Here is a 24,732-nt window from a genome sequence, read left to right as displayed (position 1 = left end):
GCTGCTAAAGAAAAAGAAGAAAAAAAGTAACATGACCTAGGCTCTATCTTTTTTTTTTTTTTTTAAACAAATCAATTGTGACAACCTCAGGACGTGGCTGGACGGACAGGCAGACAGACAGTGTCTCTCCTGCTGACACACACACAGGGGCACTGCAAGCATAGGGGCGGGGCGGGGTGGGGCGGGGTTGGGCCGGGCGTTTGGGAGCGTGCACGGAGCTGCACACGCCTCCCTGAGCCCAGCCTTACTTGTCTCTCCACTTTGACCACTCGGCCCATCATGCTGAGCTCGTCCAGCAGCTCGGGCTCCAGGGAAGGCTTTTCTCCTTTCTCCCGGATCTTCTTATCCACGGCGATGGCTCCCCGGCCCACGATCTGATCCACGCTAGGGGCGAGAAGAAAGGACAGAGGGGCGGGGGGTGGGATGGGGGAGGAGAAGCGGGAGCCTTATGTCAAACTCAGAGCTCAGAACGGGGCCAAGGAGAATCAGGTCCAGAGGATTAAGGCCCAGAAGTCAATGGGAGTTAGGCACCCGGGCCGCGTGGCCTCCCAGGCCCAGTCGCTGCCCACTTCAGCCCAAGGAGCAAACGTATCATTTCGAGCTGTTTACGAGTCACCTTCTCTCTGTTTCGGGGTTTTCTGCTGCTGCCCATCACCACTGTATCTGGGCACCTTCCTTGCAAAATCAGTAGCAACAGCATGGAGGCTCCGGCAGGTCTCCCTGTTTGGGGTCAAAATTCTGCTCGGGGCAGAGGGTTTGGTTCTGATTTTATCCTTTTTTGGGGTGTGGTGGTGGTTGGGGTTTTCGGGCTAGCAGGGGTCGGGGTCAGGGTTTGGGGGTGTCAAGGTCAGCGTAGAAGGGAGGCCAGTATTGAGTTGTGGAGGGTCAGTGTTGGAGTTTAGGGGTATCTGTGTTTAGATAGAAGCGGGGTCAGGGTTTGGGGCATCTGTGTCAGGGTTTAAGATAGAAGGGGGGGTCAGTGTCGGGAGCATGATTCTTATCGTACAGCCCGACCTTTTTCTTGCCCGCTTTTAAGCCTAACGTGAACGGTTCCCCTTCGCCCTCCCATCCTCCCCTTGTGACTTTCTGGGCCTATCCCCCACCCGCTGGCCATCTCCGCTTGGACCCAAAGCGTGGCCAGCTGCACCCAGCCGGCTGGGTTCGTGCCTGCAATACGGCGACCCCCCACCTCCCGCTAGCGATGACACCCAAACACGGCCGCCTCCCAGTGAACCGGCCCGGGGAGCAGCGTTTGCAATCAAACATGAAGTGTTCTCCTGAACGCAGGCGCCCCTGGCGGCCCCCCCGCACCGCACCTCGCGTAGCTCTGGCCTGTACAGCCACGACTGGCTCCACCAGATGGGACGACACCGGCGTCCTGACTTTCCCTGCTGAGGATTGGCGTCTCTCACAGCGCCAGCCGCTGCTGGCTAGACTAACGGACGAAGGCCCAGATTTTTATTGGTTTGGGCACGGCCGTGCCCAGCACTCTAACGCCTAAGTGATTTAGGCACCCACATCTCATTTTCCCCCCCTCCCAAGATGTGATTTAGGGAACAAGGAGCCTCAATCCCATTGGCCATCAATGGGATTTTGGCTCCTAACTACCGACAACCTTTTCCCATTGATTTCAAAGGGCTTTGAGCCGGGCCATCTGCCCGTAGCTGGGACCAGAGTCAAACTGCTTCTCTGGACCTGCCTGGCACAGGGCATGGGGGGGGTCACAGGGTCACTCCCCCAGCTCCTGATTTCTGCGGCGCTGAGGGGCTTCAGAAGCCGCTTTGGGAAGGGTCCCTCTGGCTGGGAGTCGCTCCTCCCAGCAGTGGCCCCGGGCACGGGGAGCAGCCGGGCGACGGCCATACGCGGCTCACCGTGACTGGAGGCTCTTGATTCTGCCCAGCATGTCGAGGTGGCCGGCTGAGTACTGCTCGATGACATCCTTGACGTCGTAGGGCCGCAGGGTCTCCTTGAACTTCCTCTTCGCCACCAGGAACTTCAGGATCCTGCCGGGACACAGAGCGGGGTGGTGCGGGGATGGGTCAGAACAACAGACTTGACACAGGTCACGGCCAAGTTATTTCAGGGGCCCCGACAAGTCCCCAGCACTTGCTGCAAGCTAGAGTCCCCAGGGAGTGGGGCGGGACAGACTCTCACCTCTGGAACTCCCCACCACTGGAAGTCTGGATGAGCCCAGGCCTTGCCACCATCAGGGCGACCTCTCGGCTTGGAGACTGGGGCTGCAGAATGGTCTGTCATCTGTCCCAGCTCCCTCAGGGTGCGAGTTACACTCCTTTTGTGTCCCCCCTCAGTGCAAGTTACACGACTGCATCTCTCACACCCAGGAGTGCAGCATGCAGCTGTTCCGGCCACCGTGTCTGCTCCAGAGCCTCCCCTGGGGGTGGCACCAATTTCAACCCCTGGAGTCTGAGTGCTGGGAACACTGGGGTGGGGGGAGGGAGAGAGACACGATCTCTCTGGCCTTTGAGGCCTCACTTGCTGTGGGAAATAACCCGCCTGTTTTCCATTACAGTCAGACCTGCCCTTGGAAGGAAGAAGAGAGGCAGAGAATAGCCCAGCCTCTAACTCTCTCCCCGCACCCTGGGTCTTCAGTCACCTGCTCTTTGTCAACCCATTAGCAGCACTGCTGCTAACGCGGCCAGGGGGTTGATGCTGGTGCAGAAGGCTCATTAGCAGGGCCGTGATGGAAGACTTCATAACTCCGCAGACTGGGGGCAGCCGCTGTGGTGCACACTAGCACCAGCCATTGGGGAAATCTCCGGCTTGTGCTCTTCCAGCTCGTGTTAAGTGGCTTCAATTAGCTGGCGATGTTAGATAGGCCCACGCTGCAGGACCAGAGGCTGGTGCCACGGGAAGGGGTGCTGGCGCGGATGGGCCCAGGCCTAGGACGTGTCAGGGGAGGGAGGTGAGCCGGCTGCTAACTCAGCATGTAGGAAAAGGGCAGGGCTAGATTTTTCCAAAGCTGCTCCCCCTGTTCAGGGCCAGCAAACTGCAGGCACAAGACCGGTCAGCCGGCAGGTAAGTGCCCGGGCTGTGGGTGCAAAGAGGTATTGGGATGGCCGGGTCACAGCAGCTGGTCTTGGAAAATGCAGGGACAGGACCGCACCTGCAACTGTTTGCATCCATGATAGAACCCAGGAGTCCGGACTCCCAGCCTCCCACATTCTAACCATTAGACCGTCCCTCCCAGACCTGGGAACAGAACCCAGGTGTCCTGACTCCTTCTCCCCCCTCTAACCACTAGACATCTCTCTCCCTCCAGAGCTGGGAATAGAACAGACATCCTGACGGCCTGCCCTCCGCTCCAATCATTAAGGATATATTCTGGTGTCACAGCACCTACTTCACTCCTGTTAGTGCCCCAATTCACCTCCTCGTTAAAGAGCAAACGTTGATTTGGAGGGGGGTGGGTGAATTTCCACACATCTTCCCCAACCCCTTTTCCCAGTCCCACCCACCGCCTCTCTGCTGCCAGGCATTGCTACGTCAGCATCGCCACGTCCTTCGTGCCCCAACCAGGACACAAGAGGTGGCTAGAGATGGTGAGGTCTCAGGGGCCCGCGAGGCCTGGCTTGGTGTCTGGGGTATGGCACGTGCAGGTGGGTTTAAAGACCAGAAAAAGAATTAACTCGGAAAAATAAAAAGCAGGAAAGCTCCTGTGACCCAGTTAGCATCTCCGCCCGCCCCGCTCCCTGTCTGCCTGCTCCTTTCGATCGTGGGTGCTGGAGACAATGAAGCCGGACTGCGCCTGCCTAGCAGAGCCATTTGTTTGTGTCAAGGAGCTTTACCAGGGAACAAAACTGTTGGCAAATCAATTAGACAGAAAGAGGGAGCGGGATGGGTCAGCCCTCAGCATGCACGGCTCTGGCACGCCGGGGCCGGGCGTTCCCAGGGTGGCAGAGCCCATCTGGACAAGAACCTCTCCCCTCCCGTCCCCACCGGGACCTTGATCTCCTCTGAGCCCCAGAAGGGACCACCGCTGGGTTTGGGTAGAGACGGAGAGGAGGGAAAAGGCCGTTTGCGGCCGGCCCATGTCGGCTGCGTGAAAAAGACTCCCCATCCCCCCCTCCTGACAACAAAGTGCCCAGCGTTTGGCTGGGCTGGAGCAAAGGGGGCCTGGCTTTGAGCTGGGCGCGTCAGAGGGCTGCTGCTGGGTGAGCGGGGATGGGCCGTGCTCTCGTTTGGGTGTTTTCAGGGCAAACGTTTAGCCCGTCTCCGCGGCTGTGCACAGAGCCCTCCTGCTCGCCTGCCCTCTCACTGGCTGCCTGGACAGCCCGAGACCCAGGGAAGTTAAAGGTCGGAGAGACATGATGTCCCCACGCAGCAGCCAGAGTCCTAAGGAAGAACCCCCGAGGGCCCACCCCAGTGCAGCTGCCACCCGGACCTCCAGCGGGATGGGTCTGACCCACGATGGTCAGGCAGTGGTGTGCTGAGGGGCTCCAGCACCCAGGGGTCAAGCCTATTTTTGTGCCCCCCCCCCCCACACACAGGGCAGGAAGGGTCCCAGCGTTGCCCCCCAGCTGCCCCGGAGAGGGGGGGTCTGAACCTGCATGAGGCTTGGGGGGGGTGCAAATGTAGGCTTGGCTCTGCCCCCCGCCGCTCTCACTGCAGCCCCACAGCCCAGCACCGGCTCGGACAGGGTGCCCCCCGCCCCCGGCGTGTTGTGAAGGGCCGGCCTGGCAGCCTCCCCGCAGACTGGCACCCGGGGGCCTGCCTCCCCCCGTCGGTACGCCACTGTTACCAGGCATGCTCCCTGCCACGGGCTGAGAAGAACTGGTCCCGGCGGGTGGGTGGCCGTGCCCGAGGATGCAGGGACGGCCGGTCAGCTGGACTCACCTGACGGCCCGAATGAGCGTTTTCACCGCTGGCATGATGTCCTCGAAGGTCAGCTCGCACTGGGAGCCCTTCTCCTCGGCGCTCTCCTCCGGCGGGCAGTCCACTGAGGACAGAAAACAGGGACTTCCCATGACGGGCTGGGGTCGTGCGTCCCCCTTCCCAATTCAGGTCTGTTACACGGGAGGCCAATCGCCCCGGAGGTCCCCGCTAGAGTGATCCTCACCCCAGTGTTCTCTCTGCACCTGGATTCTAGGTTGCCTTCGGTTCATTGTGAATAACATGGGCTCTGCGTGGTTCAGCTGAGGGTCCCCTGGTATGAACCACCGGGCTCCCCTCTAGCTCCTCCCACCTGATGACCTCACAGCATGAGAGCTTCTTCATAGGCTCCCAATTCCCCTCTTGGCAGGCCCACCCTCAAGTCACAGAAGGGGAAACTGAGGCACGGAGTGGCAGGTGACTTTCCTGACATCGCACCGCAGGTCAGTGGCCGAGAAGCCGGGCGTCCTGGCTCCCACTCATGCACTTTAGCTACACAACAGCCCTTCAAGGTGCTCATCGCACATGAGGTGGGGCGGGGGGTCCATTCTGCCGGGCAACTCCGATTTGAAAGACTTGGGTGCAAAACAGAAAAGGGGGGGATGGGACTTACCCTCCACCGGCGGCCGAGGCTTGAACCTCAGCGACGCCCGGAACCTGGTACGGTCATTGAAGCTCCAGCTCTTCTGCACCTTGGTGGGGCTGGAGGCGTCTTGCACGTTTTCGGTGCTGGGGGAGCAGCGCACGGGCAGGGTCAGGTGCTGCTTTACCCGGCTGCTCTGCCTCTGCGGGTTGTTGAGGCGGATGCGGTCCTTGATGCCCATTTTGTTGCTGCGGGGCGGAGGGGAGGAAGGACAGCCGGCATTAGCCCGGGCGGGGGAGCTGCCGCTCAGCACGGAGGCAGGCAACGCAGAGGCCGGGAAAATGGAGGGACACGAGTGGCTTCTTCCCTGAGCTCTTTGCTCCGGCCTTCTCCAGTGAAGCCACGTGGAGTTCACCCAAGGGAACAGCTCAGGCTTTGACATAGTGTTGGGGGGGGCCTTGTGAATGGGGCTCCCCTGGAGCCTGCCCTGTCCACACCAGCACCATGAGCGCCTGGCGCTGCGAGAATCCCTGCATCCAAAAACCCAGGAGCTGGGTGGGAAAGGCCGATCCTCGTTGCAAACTTTGCAGCTATAGTGCAGGCTCGGCGAGCGGATTCGATCCACTGCAAAGCGCGTGTGTAAGGTTTCAGTGCTGTGTATGGGGGCTGTGATGCAGGACAGCACTCGAGCAAGCGCTTAAGTCCCGTTGACTTTCGTGGGACAGCGCTGTCTGGAAGAAGGGGCCTTTGTGAATGCAGATGGTTTGTGGCGCGAAACGCCCTGCGCCTTGGGAGGCGGAGCGGCAGCCTGCCTCCATTGATGTGAAGGAATGATTGGCCCTGATTATCTAGCAGGGGCAGGGAGCCTGGGTATTTGATTTGAAACACTTTTCTGACTGCAAAGAGAGAGCCGCTGGGGAGGGGACGGGTGTGGCAGTGGGCAGCTGGGAGAGAGACAAGAGCACATGGCGGCTGGGAGAGACGCCACCTGGCATGAAATGAAGATAGGTGCAGAGACAGCAGGGAGGGAAGGAGACAAACATCTGCTTCTGGCTGGGCTTCCAGCACAGGGCTTGGCCGATACAGTGAGCCCCGAGGGCACCACCCCTAAGGGGCAGGGAAGGGTGGAAAGAGATGCTGCCTGGGACTGCAAAGCAGCCTGGGAAAGCAGTGGTGTTGGGCTAACTCCTAGCTAGCAGCAGGGACGCCCACTCCGCCTGGGCCCTGATTCAGCAAGGCACTGAAGCACGTTCCGTGGAGTAAGTCACCTTCCCCACTGCCTCACTCAACCTGTCTCTTGCCACCTACAATATCCAGCTGATTCCCTTGTCTCCACCTTCCCACATCTCACCCTGGACTAAGAGGCTGAGTCAGACTCTCCGCAGAGGACTAGATAAAACAACGCCATGTGCTGATGGCTAAACTCTGCCCAGCCTGTGGAGGGGGAAGAAACCCTTTGGTAATTGGTTACGTAGGTGGTTCAGGCCCTAATTTCACTCCATGGGAGCGATCTCCCCAATTCTCAACCCTTTTGTTGTTTGTTTGTTTTTTTTAAATCTGCCCCTCTGCAGAAGGTATGTATTAACAACAGACCTCATTTATGTAGGACCTACACCAAAACAATGTTCTGTGCTCCCCCCTTTGCTGGTTGGAAAGCCGCAGTCACGGACAAATGAGGAAACACAACAGATGAGATCTATGTCTGTTGCCAAGGAGATGGGAAATTAATAAGGGCCAAAATGAAGGGAAAAAAGACACACAAATCAATAGGGAAACACATTGCAGAGAGGGTGTGGGCAGACAACAGAGGGTGAAGACGAGGCGTCTGAGTCTTGTCTCTGACCTGGGGGTAGATCAGCTGTTGAAGTCAGCCGAGTTCCATCGGCGCGTGCACGAGGAGAATCGGGTCCTCACTCTTTCTAGTTTTACTATTCATCATCATTTGTGCTGCGGTAGCCCCCTGAGAGCCCTGGGGCCCGACTGCGCCAGGCGCTGCATACGCCTAATGGTGGCCTTTTTGCAGGAGTCCCTTTATCATTTCTTATCCCGACAATGTCTGGAATTGTCATTGCTCCGGTGGGTTTCCAGACTGCAGCGCCATCAGCATAAGATCCAGTGGTCCCAGAAGGGTGTGGAGGGTAGTCAAGACCCCCGTGGAGGCCAGTACAGAGGAGAAGTCAATCAGGCCTCAATTCAGCAAGGCACAGAAGCACGTGCTTTAGTGCTCTGCTGAATCGGAGCCCTAGGACGGAGCGAGAGGAAAGGAGAGGGGGCAAAAGTTGGAGCGCCCATCGAGGCCAAGTGAGCAGAATCTCAGAAAGGCTCGTGTCAAGGGTTTACGTGCAAGACAAAAACATAATGATAATCGGGGAGGGGGAAGAACTTGGATGTGCTAAGGGCCAACGTGAGTCTGCCACGCAGCTGGACGCTAAGCCCTGGCCATAAACTTTCTTTGCAGCCTGTGCAGGAAGTACTAAGCGAAGGATTAAAGTGGCGACAGACGCGCGTGATGTGGAATGGGACAGTCACACACAGCCATCGGAAACATGGAGAGGAGATGTTTGGATGGGTAGGTTTGGGGGAAGCGGGCCCGGAGTGGCCACAGAGGCTCAAATGAAACGTATCATCCCCTCAGAAGCACAATGTCCTGGCTCCCTGGCGCACAGAGCATCTGTCTCAGGGAGCAGTTTGCAACGGCCGGCCCGGATCCCAACCCATGTGGACATCAATGGGCTTGGGAACTGGTTCGCAATGCAGAGCTGTAACTGAAGCTTGCATCCCTGTCCCACTAGCCAGCAGCCAGATACCCCGCAGGGGTCCTCTGGGGTTTCCGAAAGCCCGGCAGGCTCTGGAAGGTTTGCCATTGTTTTAGGTTTAGAACCTAGAACCTTTTAGAACTTCGAGAGGCTCCGATTCTGCTCAGGGATCGGGGGGTGGAGAGAGAGAGGGAGACACGAAGTTCTGGAAGGTCTCACAGGGTCATAAACCACCCCAAAAAAAAAACAAAAAAAAAACCCGGCCCGGTTCCAGAGCATCCCTTTGAGCCCTTTTCCCCCCGCCCACCCAAACCTGTCCGAGTTCCGCCATCGCGCCACGGGCAGATTCCATGCACGCAGCAGGCACGACTGCCACATACCATGCAAAACCGGCGGCCGAGCCCTACAGCCCATAATCAATACTGAACAGGAGGGGCGGGGCCTGGTGCTTTGTCATCAGCGATCGGTTCGGTCTCTCGATCGGCCCTTTCGCTGTGGAGAGAACAACACGACCATTTCCGCTTTGGGCTCTTTCAAATGGAAAGGCAGGGGGAGGGACACCAGGTTTGAGCCGCAGAGGGGAGACTCCCCCCCACCCCCCACTCCTCCCCCAGAACACTTTAGGACTTGGCCTATCACAGGACGCTACAGCTCGTGAAAAAAAAAGTTTTCATCCAGACTGGGGGGGAGGGGAGGGGAGGGGAGGGAGGGGTTCTTGTCATTCATGGGGGAAAATAGGTCTCTTTGCGCCCAAAAAAGTTTGCAGCATTCACAGCCACTGTGCCCTCCCCTCGCACTTTTCATCTGGGGACCTCAAAGCACTTCACAGTTAATTGATCCTCATCTCTCCCCCTGAGGTAGGGATGATTTGTTACAGATCGAGAAACTGAGGCACAGAGCCATTAAACAGCCTGGGCGAGGTTCTCGACGAAACCAGGGCTGGGAAGAGAGCCCAGGAGTCCTGGCCAGCTATTTACGCCCGCTAACCTTCTCCTGCAAGGAGGGACGATTCAGTCTTGGAGGCTGGGGCGCCTGCTCCATCACGTGCTCAGCAAACAGGAGTCAAGACATAATGTCAAAGTTGGGGCTCCAGCCCTCTGAGCAAAGGCCCCAGGACTTTGGAGCAGGCTCCTGTACCATCTCCACTTGCCATTCAGTTCTCCCCCACTCCCCAAGACTGGCTTGATCCCCAGACAGGAGTAAAAATCAAACACGGAACACAGCCCCCTTGGCCCGGCCTGGCCCAGCAGAGATTAACCAACTCTGTTCAGATTCATCATGGCTTCGGCCAGGGTCCCCCTCTCTCATCAGTGTGTGATGGGCGATTCACTAACCTTCCAGATGCCAGCATCCGCAGCCCAGGCCGCGGGGAGTGGGGTTCTAGCGACAGCATGACCTCTGTACGAGGCCAGCCTCTCCATGAGCTGGCTGCCCCTCTCAGTAGCCAGGAGTGGGCATGTGGCCAGACAGGTGAAGTAGCTGCATGTACCCAGTTCAGTAGCCACACAGCTCACAAAGAATAAGCCCGTCAACAGAGACGCTGCTGGCCCAGAGCTTGGAAATCTCTCCCCCAGAGTCTCCACCGTCCTGACAACAGGCAGCAGCTCACAGCCACCAGCTGCCCGGCCCCTGTACGGCATAGCCCTCTGAAGAAGCTCAGCGTGATTGACCAACACCCGTTCACGTCGCCATTATCCTCGGAGGGGAAGTGACTCGCCCTACGTCACGCACAGCTGGCTGAACCTCTCAGGAGAAGCCAGCTCGGGGGCTACTCTGTCCACTTGGATTCTCTGACCTGGCTGGGGAAGCCACCCCTCTTTCTGGGCAGGTTGGTTTGCTGCCTTGGAGAGGAAAGTTCCCACTGCACTAAGCAGTCCTGGCCGCTCCGCCTTCCCCTCTGCTACAAGCTGCGCGAAGCTCCCACTGCTGGAACCCCCATTCTTCCAACAAATGAAGGAAGGGGGCTGATTTTCAGCCCGCCATCAGCTGGAGGATTCAGTAACAGGACAGGACGGTGCACGTTCCTCTGGCTGTTGCCTGGGAACCGATTCCCAGCAGGGTGGGGAAGGAAAGAAACCGGGGTTCATACGGCCTCTCTGGGGAGCCTAAAATCTCACGAACACAGCTGGCTCCAAACCAGAAATTCCTTCCATGGGAAATTCCGAGATTTGGAAATCTGGCTTCATCTCAAAGCGGGACGAGACGCTGAAATCTCGGGATTTTTCGCCCAAGGAAAAAATGTTCCAAAATGTTTTGTTTACACCTCGTAAAAACTTTTCGTGACCACTTCATTGTTTTGATTTTTCTATCATATCCTAAACGATTCACAGAAAAGCTATACAAGTCTAACGGGAAAGGGATGACTAATTTCCGGCTAAAATGTCGACAAAATCAATAACGTTCCCACAAAACGTTTCAATTCCATTGAACCGGCAATTTCCAATGGAAACCGGTTCCACTGGAAAATTTCTGACTGGCTCTGCGCCTTAGCATCCATTTGCTAATCCACGAGGTGTGTTATGTGAGGTGGGAGGTAGCAGTGAGATTCAAAGGGCTGTAGTAGAGAGGCAGATTGCAGAGAACAGTGGCTCCAGGTTCTCATTTCCTCCCCAAGCAGTTGAACTAAGCAATCTAGAATAGCTAAGAGTCATTCCAGAAATAGTTTGTATTCAAGCATCCCCAGAATCCCCAGGGAGGTAGATTTTCAGTGCAGCATTTCATGGGATTATAGGCAGAGATGGAGAACAAACACAGACAGGGTTAGAATTTGCAGGACTTCCTCCATCAGGTTTTGAGCTTTTGCAGAACAAAACGCCCAGGTGGTTGGGATGCAGATCCAAGTTTTATCCCAACTCCCAAGGTGTCTTATTGGGGTTGGATAAACACTGGCACAGCGCTTGCAACACATTCAGCTGCTCTTTCACATTGACGCTGGTAAGCATCTTCCCATTTCACAGATGGAGAAACTGAGGCTCAGGGAGGTGACGTGACTAGTCCAAGGCCCCAGAAGGGGTCAGCAACAGAGCCTACCTTGTACTCCAGTCGCCGCGAGCCTCTTTCACTACAAACGCTGCAAGGTTTGGTCCATCTCTGCCCATACACCTAACTCGCCCATACAGCGGCACTGGAGATGCCTTAGTCTGCGTACAGGAGAGCAGGCATATCTCCGTGAGCGCAGCGCTCGTTGCAAGGCATTACTGGTTTGGGAGGGGCCATCATGCACATCCCCGACGATCTGCTGCATTCCATGCAGGCTCTGCTCTCGAAGCAAAAATCCCCCCCAACTCCTAGCACCCAAACAAGGCACGGGACGCACATCCAAGCACTCGATACCTCTGTTTCCAGCTGGCGGGAATCCGAAAGAAATTCCGCTTACTACTAAAGATCTGGCTAGAGGGTTGAGAAGAAAAGATACAGAAGAAAAGAAAAGAGAAAGTTAGTGAAACACAAAGGGCGTGGGGGGCGGGGTGGCCTCAGGAACGAGCTGTGCTGAGGCCCGGAGCAAGGGCACCGGGCGTGGGCATGGAGCACGAAGGTAAGGCTAGACCCTGCGAGTCCTGAAAAGCGGCGTGAGGGCACTCTGTGAATGACGGGCCTGTGTACGTGGAAGGAGACAGTCACCAGAGAAGATGCCAGCAGGCGGCACTCAGGAGTACGCAGCTTAGTTTGCCTGGCCTTCGAAGGACCCAACGGATTCTCCCGTGCAGCTCCCTCTCCACGGAGCATTTCCACGTGGCGCCAGCCCACCAGGGCCCTGCTCACGCCCCTGTCATGGCTTGAGTCGCCTCCCTTGAAGAACCATGTGTAACGAAACAAAACGCCTCTGGTCAATTTGACGGGCGAGCAGAGCCCTGGGCCGGAGTCCAACCCTGTCCGAGGAGAGAGGGCTAAACAGCAGGCGCCAGCGGGGGGGAGCGCGCATCAGCCAGCTCCCCTCACCCCATGAGAGGCCGCGCAGAGACCTCTGGCCTTCTAGGCCAGTCCCTAGATTTTATTTCAAGCCAAGATCTTACTGATGGGGTTCAACAACAAGGGCCCCCTAGGATGACCTGGGAAGGCTCTTTGGTACAGCTTGGAACCAGCTAAACTCCACCTGTTGTGCGTCAGAAACAAGGAGCACAAAGTACTGTATTTTGTGTAGGTCCTACATAAACAACACCACATTTCCCCCTCAGGAAAGGGGGCGAGGGGGGATTTCAAATTTCTTAGCAACGGAGCGCTCTGTAAAAACAGGTAGTTAGATGGATAGTAAATAAAAACAAAAACATTTTGAATCTGAGCAACCCCGCCCCCCCCCCACGTCCTCCACCAAGCTACTGTAGCAATTTCAGGGCAGACCAAAAGTCTGATCACAAGCTACTTGGCAGCATCTCTTTCAACATCATGTTATTTTCCACCCGTCCCCTGAAATGCATTCCCTGGCCCCGAGTGCATTTCCTGGGGCAGCGGCTGAAGAACGTCAAAACCTCCTGCGGGAACCTACCGTGCGGTGACTCTTTGGGTGGCAAAAAAAAAAAAAAAATAGACCGGCACCGCGGCTTTAAGAGGAAGGTTACCTGAGACGTAAACACTTGTGGGGCGGTGCGTCTTCCTCTTTCCAGCTTCCGTGAATGAATGGGGATGCAGGAGAAATGGCAGAGAGGTGGGGGGAGATGGAGAAGGGGAGGAGAGAAAAAGAAGATGATAATGTCATGAGAGGTGGTGTTAGCACAGGAGACTACAGGACCAGGTGGGGAGAGGAGGGATAAACGGACCCTTCCAACAGCATCTCACTTTAGGCCCAGTGTGATCAGGGGCTGTACGCTCTGTTGGTCTGGCCCATCGAGATTGTCATACCTGGGCACGTTTCCAGATACCCTCTAGCGTGGTCCATGCCCGAGGCTCCACAACTGGGCCAGGCATTGGGAATTAGAGAGGGGGAGGAACCACACACATTTCTCATCTCAGAATGGGTGGGCAGCAATTGACCCTCACGTGCGGGAAGTGGTAGCTCCAATTGTTGACTCAGTGCCCTTCTTGCCCCCTTTGATGCTACAGTCTGGTGCACCCAGCCTTGTGGGACCGCAATGCCATGCTGCTGTGCGCAGTTCTCGTGCATTGCCTCCAGGGAAGCAGACCAAGGATGGGGCCAGATGGCATCTTCTCTGGATGACAGCATGGACAAGGAGAGAGATTTATCCTCCTGCATTTAGCCCTAGGGCACAGGGAGCTGGCTCCGTCTCCAGAAACTCACAAGTGAACCTTCCGGGGAGGTTTGACCAAAGTGCCGTTGATCCGTTTTGAGTTATTGTTCATGTTCGTCACGCATTCCCAGCCCGGTGAAGGGGGATGAAGCGTCACCGTGTGCTGGAGAGGTTTTAGCCACGGCCTTTTCAGCCTGAACAGAAGCAGAGTGTAATGATCATCCTAACACTCAGCCCTTTGCATCCCGAGATCTCGATGCTCTTCTCATCGCTCCCATTTTCCAGATGGGGAAAACTGAGGCCAGAGGCGACTCAGGAGCAGAATTTCTATTGTCCAATCACCAGCCACGGGCTCGAACGAGACAATGCTGCCCGCCAGAAGCCTTCCCCGAAGGAAAAGCCTCTTCTTGTTAGGTTTCCGTCTCACTTTGCAGACCCCTCTGAATTACAGGCTGCTGATCCAGTTTGAACCACTGCTTCGAGCTTTGCCTGGGGCGCTTTAGTCCTTTCTGTTTTCCTCCACACACAGCGTTACCCTGGGACTGCAGGGTTCCTGGATGCTAGTTTCAGACACTGCATCTGCTGCAGGTGAGCATAGGGGACAGAAAGCAAGGCCAAGCCCTGGCAGGCAGATGTCATCCTGAGGCCCCGCCACCCCATCTCCTCTACAGCAGCTCCTGATCACAAAGCTTCAAAGCTCTTCACTCTTAGGGCCTGATTCTGTGTTTACCGCACGCCCAGCACTCACGCCAAGGTCAGACATGAGGATTGGGCCCATTCGGTGTCACGACAAGGCCGGTTTGGAGCTGGAGGGCAAGTAACCGGGCGGATTAGCTCAGATCCCTGCTAGGCACAGCTGACAGAAGCGTTACGTGACTGGGGAGCAGCTGAAGGCGAAGCGGAGCCTTGTAATTTGTGGCTCGCTGGAGAAACCAGAACCGAGTTACCGGATCCCTTGGCACACAGACACGCACAGGGGGCTGATGACCGGAAAGGCCTGTGGGCGCGGAACGTTTGGGATAGTCTCTTTCCCCCTCTAGTCCTGGCGTCGCTCACCAGTTCTAGTGAAAACTAGAGCAGCGTGGGGTCTCGAGAGCCGAGCCAGCTTCTCGTAGTTTAACTGGTTCGCCTCCGCTCCTCAGAGTTCCAGGAATCCTTCGCCTCGTCCAGCCGACGTGTACACCAAGGGGCCAAACCCTAGAAGTGGCTGGGATTTCACAGGCACGTAGCTGGGTGTTCTCAGAGCCCAGGGCCTCCTTCTCCATGGGTCTTCCACCCAGCTGAGCCAGCGTCTTCCACGTTGCATCTCCCTGAATCTCACGTCATCCAGGAGAAGGTTCCAATATTGCTGCTCTGGGGGGTGCATTTTTTCCATGAGTCTTAAACCACGGAGTGGAAGGAAATTCGGCCAGGAAGTCTTCCACCCACCAGCTCTTTCATTCGTTTTCATCCCTGGGCGGGGCTCTTTAGGGCTGGTATTTACTAAAGACGACCACGTCAGTGGCTCTTCTAGATGCTTGGATGCCACCGAGCCTGGCCCCAAAGCAAACGCACACGTCTCCACGGTTAGCGTCGTTCTACTTCACGAAACGGACGGAGTCAATAGACCCAGATCCAGAAGCTCTCTGGAGCTCCCCCTCCCTCTCGCAGTGGGGACAGCCCTTCTGCGGACTCTGGCACTCTGGATTGACGCTCATCAAATGCCCTTCACCTAACCATTATCTTTCTAGAGAAGGGCGCCTGCCCTCCTTCAACCAAAGGCTGCCTCGGATGAGCAAAGGAAGGCGGCCTGGGAAAGTCCATCCCCCCACAAGTCAGCTGGAGCGGGGAAAGAAAACTAGGAGAGGAATTAGGACCAGTTAGGAGGAAAGCCCAGGGAAAGGCATGGAAAGGCCTGTGGGGCCGCTGGAGAACTGCAGGGGATCACATGCTCGGTATATGTGCACCCCTAAGCCTCGTACCCGGTGTGGGGGGATGAAACTCGCCCTCACAGGTGACCTGTCCCCCCCCAGGCCAAAGCTAACTCAGGAAACTTGTCCCAAGAAGAGGATCCTTGACGCTGGTTCCTTGTTCTTGGGGAGCAGCACCCCCCACTCACGCAGGGAAGGGCTCCCTGGAACACTCAGCCCCCGATCTCAAGGGCAGCAGAGTTTGGCCAATGCTGAGGGCTTCTGAAAATCCCTCTCAGCCTGTCCTCCAGCTTGTGTCCACTGTCTAACAACTCGGTGCTCTGAGCCTAGGAGGTTCTCTCCTCCTCGGCCCGCAGAGCCGCTGGTCATCGTCGCAAGCTGCCTCTCACTCCCAGGGCCGGCTTTAGCTCCTTCCTGCTGCAATTACCATAGCGCTTCTGGCCCTACCTCCATCTCTGCGGGACTCCTAACCTAACGGGAAGCAACCTCGCCAGAGGGGGAGATCCTCCTTCCTTCCTAGCATCCCTGAAGAGACCTCTCCTGCTTACTAATTACCCTCCACAGAGCGTCCCTATGTACACGCCATTACCTCTATGGTATATTAAGAATTATACATAAGCAACCAATTGATTCAGGGCTGTAATTCCACCGAGGGGTCATGGAGACATCACAAACCATGAACAGAGCAGCTGGAGCCTAGGCCACAATGGAGATGTGCCTGATCTCCCACTCTTGGCCGTTGCCTTGTAATAATACCTAGCGCTTTCCATCAGGAGCTCTCACAGCACTTCAAAGTCTTCTAACGTATTTCTCCTCTCAGAACCCCTGTGAGAGTCCTCCCCACTTAGCTCCATTTTACAGACGGGAAACCAAGGCACAGAGAGACTAAGTGACTTGCCCAAGATCACACGTGAAGCCTGCGCCATAGCAGGGACTTGAACCAGGTCTCCGAAGCCCTACTCTAGTGCCTAATCTCTGCACCGTCCTTCCTCTCTACTCTGAATTTCAAATGAACGCTCCATTCTGCAGCACACTGGAGCGGTCCTGCCTTGTATCTGTCACTAGTAGCCTCTTTGAGGACAGGCTAAAGAGAGGGGGATTATTTATGTTCGGAAAGGAGATGAGCAAGAGGAGATATGCGAGAGGTAAAGAAAGTAGAGGATGGCACAGTGCAGAGGGCAGCGTAATTTACCCTTTCCCATAGTGCGAGGGCAAAGAGGCACTCCGGGACATTAAAAGGCAACGTGTTTAAAAAAACAAACAAATACTGATGAATGGAATTTTTTTTTAAAACCATCGTCTGGTTAACCTGGGGAACTCACTGCCACAAGACATTTCTTGAGGCAAATTCCTCAGTAAATTCAAAACAGAATTGGGAATTTTTATGACTCAGACCACTCGCTAGGATTAAAGGGAGAGAGACCCATCCATTTCTCCTACTTCAGGGCTTTGCCATCTCGGGTGGTAGCTCAGGGAGAAATTGACCAGTGAGATAATTTTACACAGTTAGGGGCACGCTGCCAAATTAGGTACCTTGGGGCATTTGCTTTTTCACCTGCAGCATCGGGCGTTGGCCATTGTAGAAGGCAGGATAAGGGATGAGAAGGGCCATCTGTCTGTTGTGCTGTGCTGACACACACGTTCCTCGCTAACTCCAGGAATTACATCACGCGTATTACACATTTATCGAGGGTGTGCATCTACGCGTGTGCTCAAGTCACCGGTTGAAAATGGCCTGCGTGATGTTACGACAAACCAGGCAGGTTTGAATGGTCTGAGCGAGATTACACGTCACGCACTCTCAGAGTCCGTCTGGACTGCAGCAGGAGGCGTGGCTGCCGCGTGAGCAGACACCCCCACGCTCGCTTTACCTGCACTTGCAAGGTTAGAAATAGCAGTGTAGGTGCAGGGGCACGGGCGAGTACCCAGACTGCCGGGTGAGCGTGTGCAGCAACATTGCTATTTTTAGCCATGCTAGCCTGGGTGCGTCTACCCAGCTGCAATCACAGTAGTATAGACGTACCCTGAGAGCGATGGAGTGCAGCGCATGTTAGTTATTGTGGGTAACTGCAAATCCTGGCACCTGGGGCATTAGAGTGGGACCCTGGATTCCCCCAGGGGGCCAGAAAGCCCCTGGAAAGGTAAAGCACAGCCAGGTGGAGCGGGGAGATCTGTGCACGGGTGTGTATAAGAGCCCTGGGTGAGTTGTCTGTGGGGAATGAACCTGCGACCTTTGGATCTGAAAAGCACAAGCCTCTATTACCTGCACTGAAGGACTAGATCCATCAGCTAGGATTCAAAAGCAGCCACATAAACCTCTATACATGGTCCAGCCACTAGGCAGAGCCCAGGAGCCAACCAGCAGTACACCAACACAGACAAAAGCCAAAACACACTCAGGAGACAGGAGGAGAGCAGCGGCGGCGAGACACATGCACAGGTCCAACATCACGAGGGGGAGAGACAAAGAACACACCAAGGAGCGGTAGCTGGGGTGGGGGGCACCCTACCTTTCCCCCGAGCAAAAAGTGGGGGCGATGGTTTTCGGGCCAGAGGTGAAGGAGTGATATGGCGGTGGGGCTCCGTCAGGCAATCTTTTCACCTCTGAATTCCTAACTCCTCCGTTGCGGACTCGGTGCAAATGCTCAAACATAAGGACCAGCTCTCTGGGGGTGGGTTCAAATAAAAACATGGAGAAATTAAACCTTCCAAGGCAAAAAGAAATCAAAACAGCACAAATGAACAAAGCAGGAATCCAGGCAGGCGGAAAGCAAAAAAAAAAAAAAAAAGGCAGTTTTTCTTAGCAGCTTCCATCAGGGGTTGAACTTGGGCAGCTGATGATCACTTGGGGGGGCGGGGGGTGTAAATTCTTGGGCTCCAGAATCTCAACTTTAATTTTTTAAAATAATTAAGCGTCTAGCCCTATGGTTGTGACGATATCCTTCAAAATGTGACCTGAAGGAACACTGTCTGCCTGAGTCTGCAGACAGCCTGAAACAATAGTTCTGAGAGCTTTCCCCATTTAACTCAATGGAGTGTTCATCCTGAAGCCTACTGATGACAGTTTAAATGTCACTTTTGTTAAGTATCGCACAAGAAAGAAGAGGAATGATCCAGTCATGACGATTTTCACAATCTACTGTGAGTGGTGTCTCAGGTGGGTGTCAGGAGTGAGCTGAACTTGGGAAAGTACCACCGTGTTTTCAGGCAGTTTGATCCCGGGAATTGCTGAGAAGGAGTCTGGTTGCAGGCAGGGCCAGCTGGGTCTGTCCTGATTTCTCAGTGCTCTGCACAAACTCTGATCTAGAGAAAGCAGTAGTACTGGGCCAAACCCAGCCATGGTGTCAACAGATGCAGCTCTTGTGGATTTCAGTGGGAGGGTTGTATCCATGGACACCAAGGCTGAATTTGGTCCCTGCTTTCACCTCCCCACTTTCAAATGCCACTGGCCTCCACCACAGAGACGATGAGGAGAAGAAAATCTCTCAATATCAATACAAGAGAGACCGGTGCATGTTGCTCAGGTTGCCTGGCTGAAAAGACCCTTTGCACACAGTGTAAACTGTGCGATGAAACAAAAGGGCCGGATGCGCCTCTTGTTCACCCCGGCTATAAATAGAAGCCACTGCACTGCTGTAAAGCCTGTGTCAGCGAGCGGAGGGGACAACCCCCTGTTTTTAACACTCTCCTGCAACTGACAAGATGCAGAATTCTGGAGGGGCAGGGTGGGAGGGTCACATCACATACCTTAAAGCCCAGAGCTGAGTTTCCGGTGCAAGATCCCCTTTTCGCATGATATGGCTGAGGTTACCATCTCTAGCCCTGAGCCGAAGCCCATGGAAGCGTCGGTTGATTTCAAAAGGGTTTTGGGTCAGACCCTGTTGTGTCTTAATACCAGTCACCGAACGAGTGGCGAACCTGGTCGGATTTTGCACCTTTCTTCTGGATATTTTACATCTGTGTGCTGTGTTATCCTAGGCACGTCTCTGGCCCCCATTACCATAGGCCTCCCAATCTTCCATGTATTTATCCTCACCACACCCCAGGGAAGTAGAGACGTGCTACTATCCCCAGGGTAGAGATGGGAAACTGAGGCACAGGGCGGCTAAGGTACATGCCGAAGCTCACACGAGACAACTGTAGCAGAGCAGGGACTTGAACTATCAAGTCACAAGCTAGTGCCCTGACCACCGTGTCACACTGTCTCTCTCAACAGACTGTGAAACGCAGAGCTGAAATAGTACAAGAGATCATAGAATCATAGGGCCGGAAGGGACCTCGAGAGGTCATCTAGTCCAGTCCCCTGCGCTCATGGCAGGACTAAGTAATATCTAGACCATCCCTGACAGGGGTTTGTCTAACCTGCTCTTAAAAATCTCCGGTGATGGAGATTCCACAACCTCCTTCGGCAATTTATGCCGGTGATTAACCACCCTGGCAGTTAGGAAGTTTTTCCTAATGTCCAACCTAAACCTCCCTTACTGCAGTTTAAGCCCATTGCTTCTTGTCCAGTCCCCAGAGGTTAAGAAGAACAATTTTTCTCCCGCCTCCTTGTAACAACCTTTTATATACGTGAAAGCTGTTATCATGTCCCCTCTCCGTCTTCTCTTCTCCAGACTAAACAAACCCAGGTCTTGCATCATAGGTCATGTTTTCTAGACCTTTATGCCGAACTCTGGGGAAGTTTGGATCCAAATCTAAACCAATCTCTGTTGTCTACTTTTAAAAAAAAAAGCCTACACTAGTCGTTCTTCTGAACGGGACAGGCTCAAAAGTGACTGAGAAGCTAATGGGGATTCTAATTTATGGCAGCTCTTAGCAGTTTGATGCCTCGGGTCAATTTCTGCACCGTGGTGTTACACAGAAGAACAGCTCTTCCCTTGGGAGCTGCTGGGAATTGGGGGATTTGTGTTTCAGGCTGCTAAGAATTCTGTCTTTGTAAAATAAAACCACGTGCCATGGCAAAGAAACAAAACCACCCAATGTAGGACAAAGCAGACACAAAACCAGAACAGCATGACCTCCTAAATCCACGGGCAGCAGCGAAGGGAGGGTAAGCACTGGTGGACCCTGACTCAAGGATGCTGCTGTACAGCAGGGCAATTTTATCATTGGCCTAACATCAGCGTGTCTGGCACTGTACAACTGACACTAGCACAGAGCCAGACCCTGCCCCAAAGACCTTTACCAACCAGCAACACAGGTACGCGGTGGACTGACACAACTGGACAATCCAGAAGCAATGATCATTCAGGGAGTTGTCTCCCTACACAGCGTTATGTCTGCGCGTCGGAGGCTTTGGGAATTCCCTTTCCGACAGCGGGTTCCTAGGGGATGCAGGGACAAGAGCAAGGGCGGTTTGAGTGGATTTAACAGGGGAGGCAGCCCACGTGGATACCCAAAAGGCCATCACCGCCTCCCTCCCTTACACAGACATCGTCTTTTCTATTCTGCCCTTCCTCGTCCCCACACGCTGCCCATGGGGCTGGCCTGCAGCCAGTCAGGCCTAGGTCTCAGAGCGCCGAGCAACCTTCCCCGTTCCAGCTAATCTGAACAGCAGCCACCAGCAGAATCCGTCCTCTTCAGTTCCATCACCAGCTGGGCTCCAGCTTATCCGGGGAACGTTAGGGGTGGTAAGGTGTGGTTGGGGGGCGTGGGAGAGAGCAGGCAGGGCTGGAATGGATGCCGAGGGGCTCCGCAGGGAGCGGTCACCGAGGGGGATGAAGGATGAGGGAGGAGGAAGTCAGGAATTTTAGCAGCGCCTCCGTTCCGCCCCTGCGTCCCAGAGACGCGAACGCTGCAGAAGGGACAGCAACGCTGCAGTAGTCCTGTGTGGATGGGATGGATGGGAAGTCCAGCCCCACCTCCCTCTCCCAACCCACCTGGATGAGAAGCTATTAACGGCAAACCCTTTATTTGGCAACTCAAGCACCCTCCTCCTCTCCCCTCCCCCCACTTAAATTATTTTCACTGCCCAAAGGAATCCTGGTCCCCATGGCGGTGTATGTAGATTTGATGGGCTGGGAAATGCCAGCATAGGAAGGGTTAACAGAAATCTCAGCCTGACAGTTTCAGATCTCAGACCATCGAACCAGGGGCTTCAGCCCAATTCCGATCACACCCACGCCAGGTTTACCCAGGGCAAAGCCACTGGCTGCAGTGGGACGGCTCCTGGCTGACTCCTCCGGTGTAACCAGGAGCAGACACTGGCTGGCAGTGTTTGACATCTCAGTTCCCAGGGTGCCTCAACGTCTGGATCCGCCCTGGGCCCTGCTTTCCCTCCCTCCTCCCCAAAAAGGAAGCGAGGAATCCTATCGCTGGATGCCCGCAGCCCATGTCTCAGGTGGGCACATGGATTCTTGCTTTGGTGAACCTACTGGGCTTTGGCTAGCCATGCCTGATGGTCCCAGCTCTGATCGACTGCTCTCATGGGATCATCATGGTCACGCGACCAGTTGCAGGGTCCCAGCATTCTCCCACACAGCCCTTGTGCTGGGGCCCACCCTGGAGAGAATGCATCACCAGAGAGTACCTGTGGGGCACTGTGGGGCGTAAAACCCCACGGGCACACAGCCCCGAATCTGTGCCTGAAAATATCCCGAGAGGCAGGCAGGCAGGAGATGGGGGTCAACGCCAGGACAGGTGCTGGCACAGTGCCTGGTAATATCGGCACTGTGACCCCAGGATTACTGGCGCGCACCCCAGTGCTGCAGAGCATCCAGCAACGCCCCACCAGCATCTGGGGATTAGCAGGGTACATTCCAGTCCAGGAACAGGCATTGCCACTGGGGTCATCGGAGCGCATCTTGCACAAGAGGTGGGTGGCGTGCACGCCGACACAGCACCAGGCACAGCCGGCAGGGACCCACCGGCCTGTGGAGATGAGTGGTGTACACCTGGTACATCAGCCGGCCCAGTCACCCCCCACCGGGATTACTAAACTCTGCCATGGACACAGCGTCTGACACCGCGCTCCCTGTCTGGCTTCAGGGCAGAGAGGTAGGAGACCCCAGCGCTGGAGATTTGATCCGCCGTGACGCTGAAAGTGTTAACTCCGTAATTCCCGCTCCCTGCTCACTGGGTCAACGCCCCCGGGCGTCAGGGGGGATCATTCTGCACCTAGTGTCTCAGCGTCCCCCACTTTGCTGGGGAGAGCAGTGGGAATCCAGCCCCTGCAGCAGCACGAGGCCAGAGAGGGACGTGGCCGGGAAGTCGAGCTCAACAGCCTTAAAGGCCGGAGGCCTCCATGTATGGCCAGAAGAGGAAGAGCAGGGACCGCCCCAGGGCTTCCCCCAGCACTGCCCCTCAGGGCTGTCCTGCAAGGGGAAGAAGGGCGCTTTCCTTCTCTTCTCATCCACCTCAGCCTCCGCTGCCGGCAGCCGCCAAGAGGGCAGGGTGGGACGGCGGGGATGAGCCTTGGGCAAAGCTGCTCACATCCACACGGCTCCAGAGCCCCGCTGGGTCGCCCGGGGCAGGGCCACATCCTGCCCTCCCCTGCCCTCAAGGGACACAGAGGCCAGCGGCCTTCAAAGGCCTGCACAGGCCACTGCTCTCGGATCAGCCACTGCTGACAGAGGGGAAAACCCCTGCTGGGGACCAGCCGGCCCTCGCGCACACAGCTCAGCCTGGGGTCACCCCGCGTGGCACCCCGCCTACCTGAAGGATGGGAGAATGCTGTCGTAGTAACACCACGTGGCGGTCAGGTAGGCGCGGCTCACGTCCGTCGAATACAGGCGCCAGGCAGCCTGCACCAGAGAGAGGAAGAGGGAAGGGAGGAAGGAGTGAAACTAGCAAGGTAGTAAGGGAAAGGGCGGCCCAGGGGTTCGGGTGCTCAGCTGGGACCCTGGAGACCTGGATTCAATTCCCTGCTCTCCCACAGACTCCTTGTGTGACCTTGGGCAAGTCACTTAGCCTCTCTGTGCCTCAGTTTCCCCATCCGTAGGATGGAGCTAAGAAGACTGCCCTGCCTCATAGAGGAGCTGTGAGGATAAATACATTAAAGACTGTGACGGGCTCGGATATTGCCATGAGGTACCTCAGACAGACAGAGCTGCCATCTCTTGTGGGGCTACAGCCTCCGAGGGCCAGAAGCAGACGGCCCTAGTTTAGAGACCTCCTGTACAGACCTGTCGCCATCGCTCCAGGTTTGAATGACCAAGGGAATCCTGCGGGAGCTACACCCTCATGCCATGTCTTGCTTGGCCTGAGAGAGGCAGCAAAAATCTGCCCCAGGCTCCCGAGCCATTGGGGTGGCATCACCTCGGGACCCCCAGGCAGCGCAGCCGGAGCCCCATGTGCAGCCAGATATGCTTGGCATGCGACCTGTCTCTACCACACTGGGGAAGGTGACCCGGAGTCCTCCTTGGAGGCGAGATTCACCCTGGAAAGGTCTCCAAGCTTAAGTGATTTTAGAGGAGGAAGGATAATTTGCTGTCCCTACCGGGAAATGCTGGTAGCAGATCATTTCTGTGCCATAACCCCGGGCGTCTCCATCTCCCTACCGGGGCGCATTAACACTGACTGACCAGTTTGCTAATTAAGTGGCCTAATGGGCACCTGGACACCTGCAACCACAGCTAACGTCAGGGTCGCCGGTGAAAGGAGTTGGAGGGTGTCGGCTGTAGCCATGTCCCCAGGCGTGGCAGGCCTGGTAGTGCCCAGGGAGGAGATGCCAGGAACTGGCAGCACAGGGAGAGGTGCTGTTGTAGCTGAAGACGGAGGGGCCCTGGCAGGACGGGGCCAAGGCCAGAACTGGCTTTGCAAGGGGTGCTAAACAAGGGCAGGTGCGTGAGTGACCGGGGAGCCCAGCACTGGAATAGCCGTGGATGCTGCAGGTCCTGCAGGTCAGGCCAGAGGTGCCTGGGTAGAGCTGTGCACGCGGACAGCTCTCCTGGTGCTTAGCTGGGCATGATGTGGGGACACACGGGGTCTGGCTCCCCAGCAGATGTGAAAGGGGGGCAGCTGGAGGGGAGAATCAGGCCTGCTGTTCTTACGCACACCTGGCCCCCCACACCTGCCTGGTCCAAGCTTTTCTCCTGTGTCTATGCTCTTGCAGAGGCGACAGGTAACCCTCCCAGGAGGCCGGGGCCATTAATTAAGGAGCGATCACAATAGGGAGTCTTATCAGAGCCCTCGCGGCCTCCCATCTGCACCCACCGCACATCAGTGCCCGAGGGACGCTGGACAGTGATGGCCAGAGTTGTTAGGGGAAGCGGGGGGGCACATTGTTGGGGGGGGGGGCTGAAATGCATCCCGGTGATTGCTTTGTATTGCAGGATGATGTGCAGGCGGGGACCTTTGTCTTGCCCCGTGCCCAGCTCCATTAATTAACGCCAGGCTTTTTCCTTGGCCGCCGCTGAGCTGTAAGGAGCAGCAGGGCTGCATTCAGAGGGCCGGGGCGCTGCGAAATC

At 56.0% G+C, this 24,732-nt stretch overlaps 1 protein-coding gene across 1 annotated transcript in view; it reads right to left on the bottom strand.

The window, feature by feature from the left end:
• The window catches only part of KCNQ4 (potassium voltage-gated channel subfamily Q member 4), a 74,426-nt gene that overhangs the window by 3,946 nt on the left and 45,748 nt on the right, over window positions 1–24,732 (bottom strand). The window contains exons 8-13 of the mRNA XM_067533796.1: window positions 22,979–23,067; window positions 17,833–17,988; window positions 5,504–5,721; window positions 4,855–4,957; window positions 1,872–2,003; window positions 249–384 (exon numbers count right to left, since the gene is read on the bottom strand). Of these exons, the coding sequence (XP_067389897.1) occupies window positions 249–384; window positions 1,872–2,003; window positions 4,855–4,957; window positions 5,504–5,721; window positions 17,833–17,988; window positions 22,979–23,067 (834 nt within the window). The remainder of the gene's footprint in view (window positions 1–248; window positions 385–1,871; window positions 2,004–4,854; window positions 4,958–5,503; window positions 5,722–17,832; window positions 17,989–22,978; window positions 23,068–24,732) is intronic.

This window comes from Emydura macquarii, unplaced genomic scaffold (assembly GCF_026122565.2).
Source record: "Emydura macquarii macquarii isolate MOO-44397 ecotype Brisbane River unplaced genomic scaffold, CSIRO-AGI_Emac_v2 contig_3348, whole genome shotgun sequence".
Taxonomy (NCBI): domain Eukaryota; kingdom Metazoa; phylum Chordata; order Testudines; family Chelidae; genus Emydura; species Emydura macquarii.
Note: the sequence above shows the minus strand (reverse complement) of the source record. Positions and strands in the feature narration are given on the sequence as shown.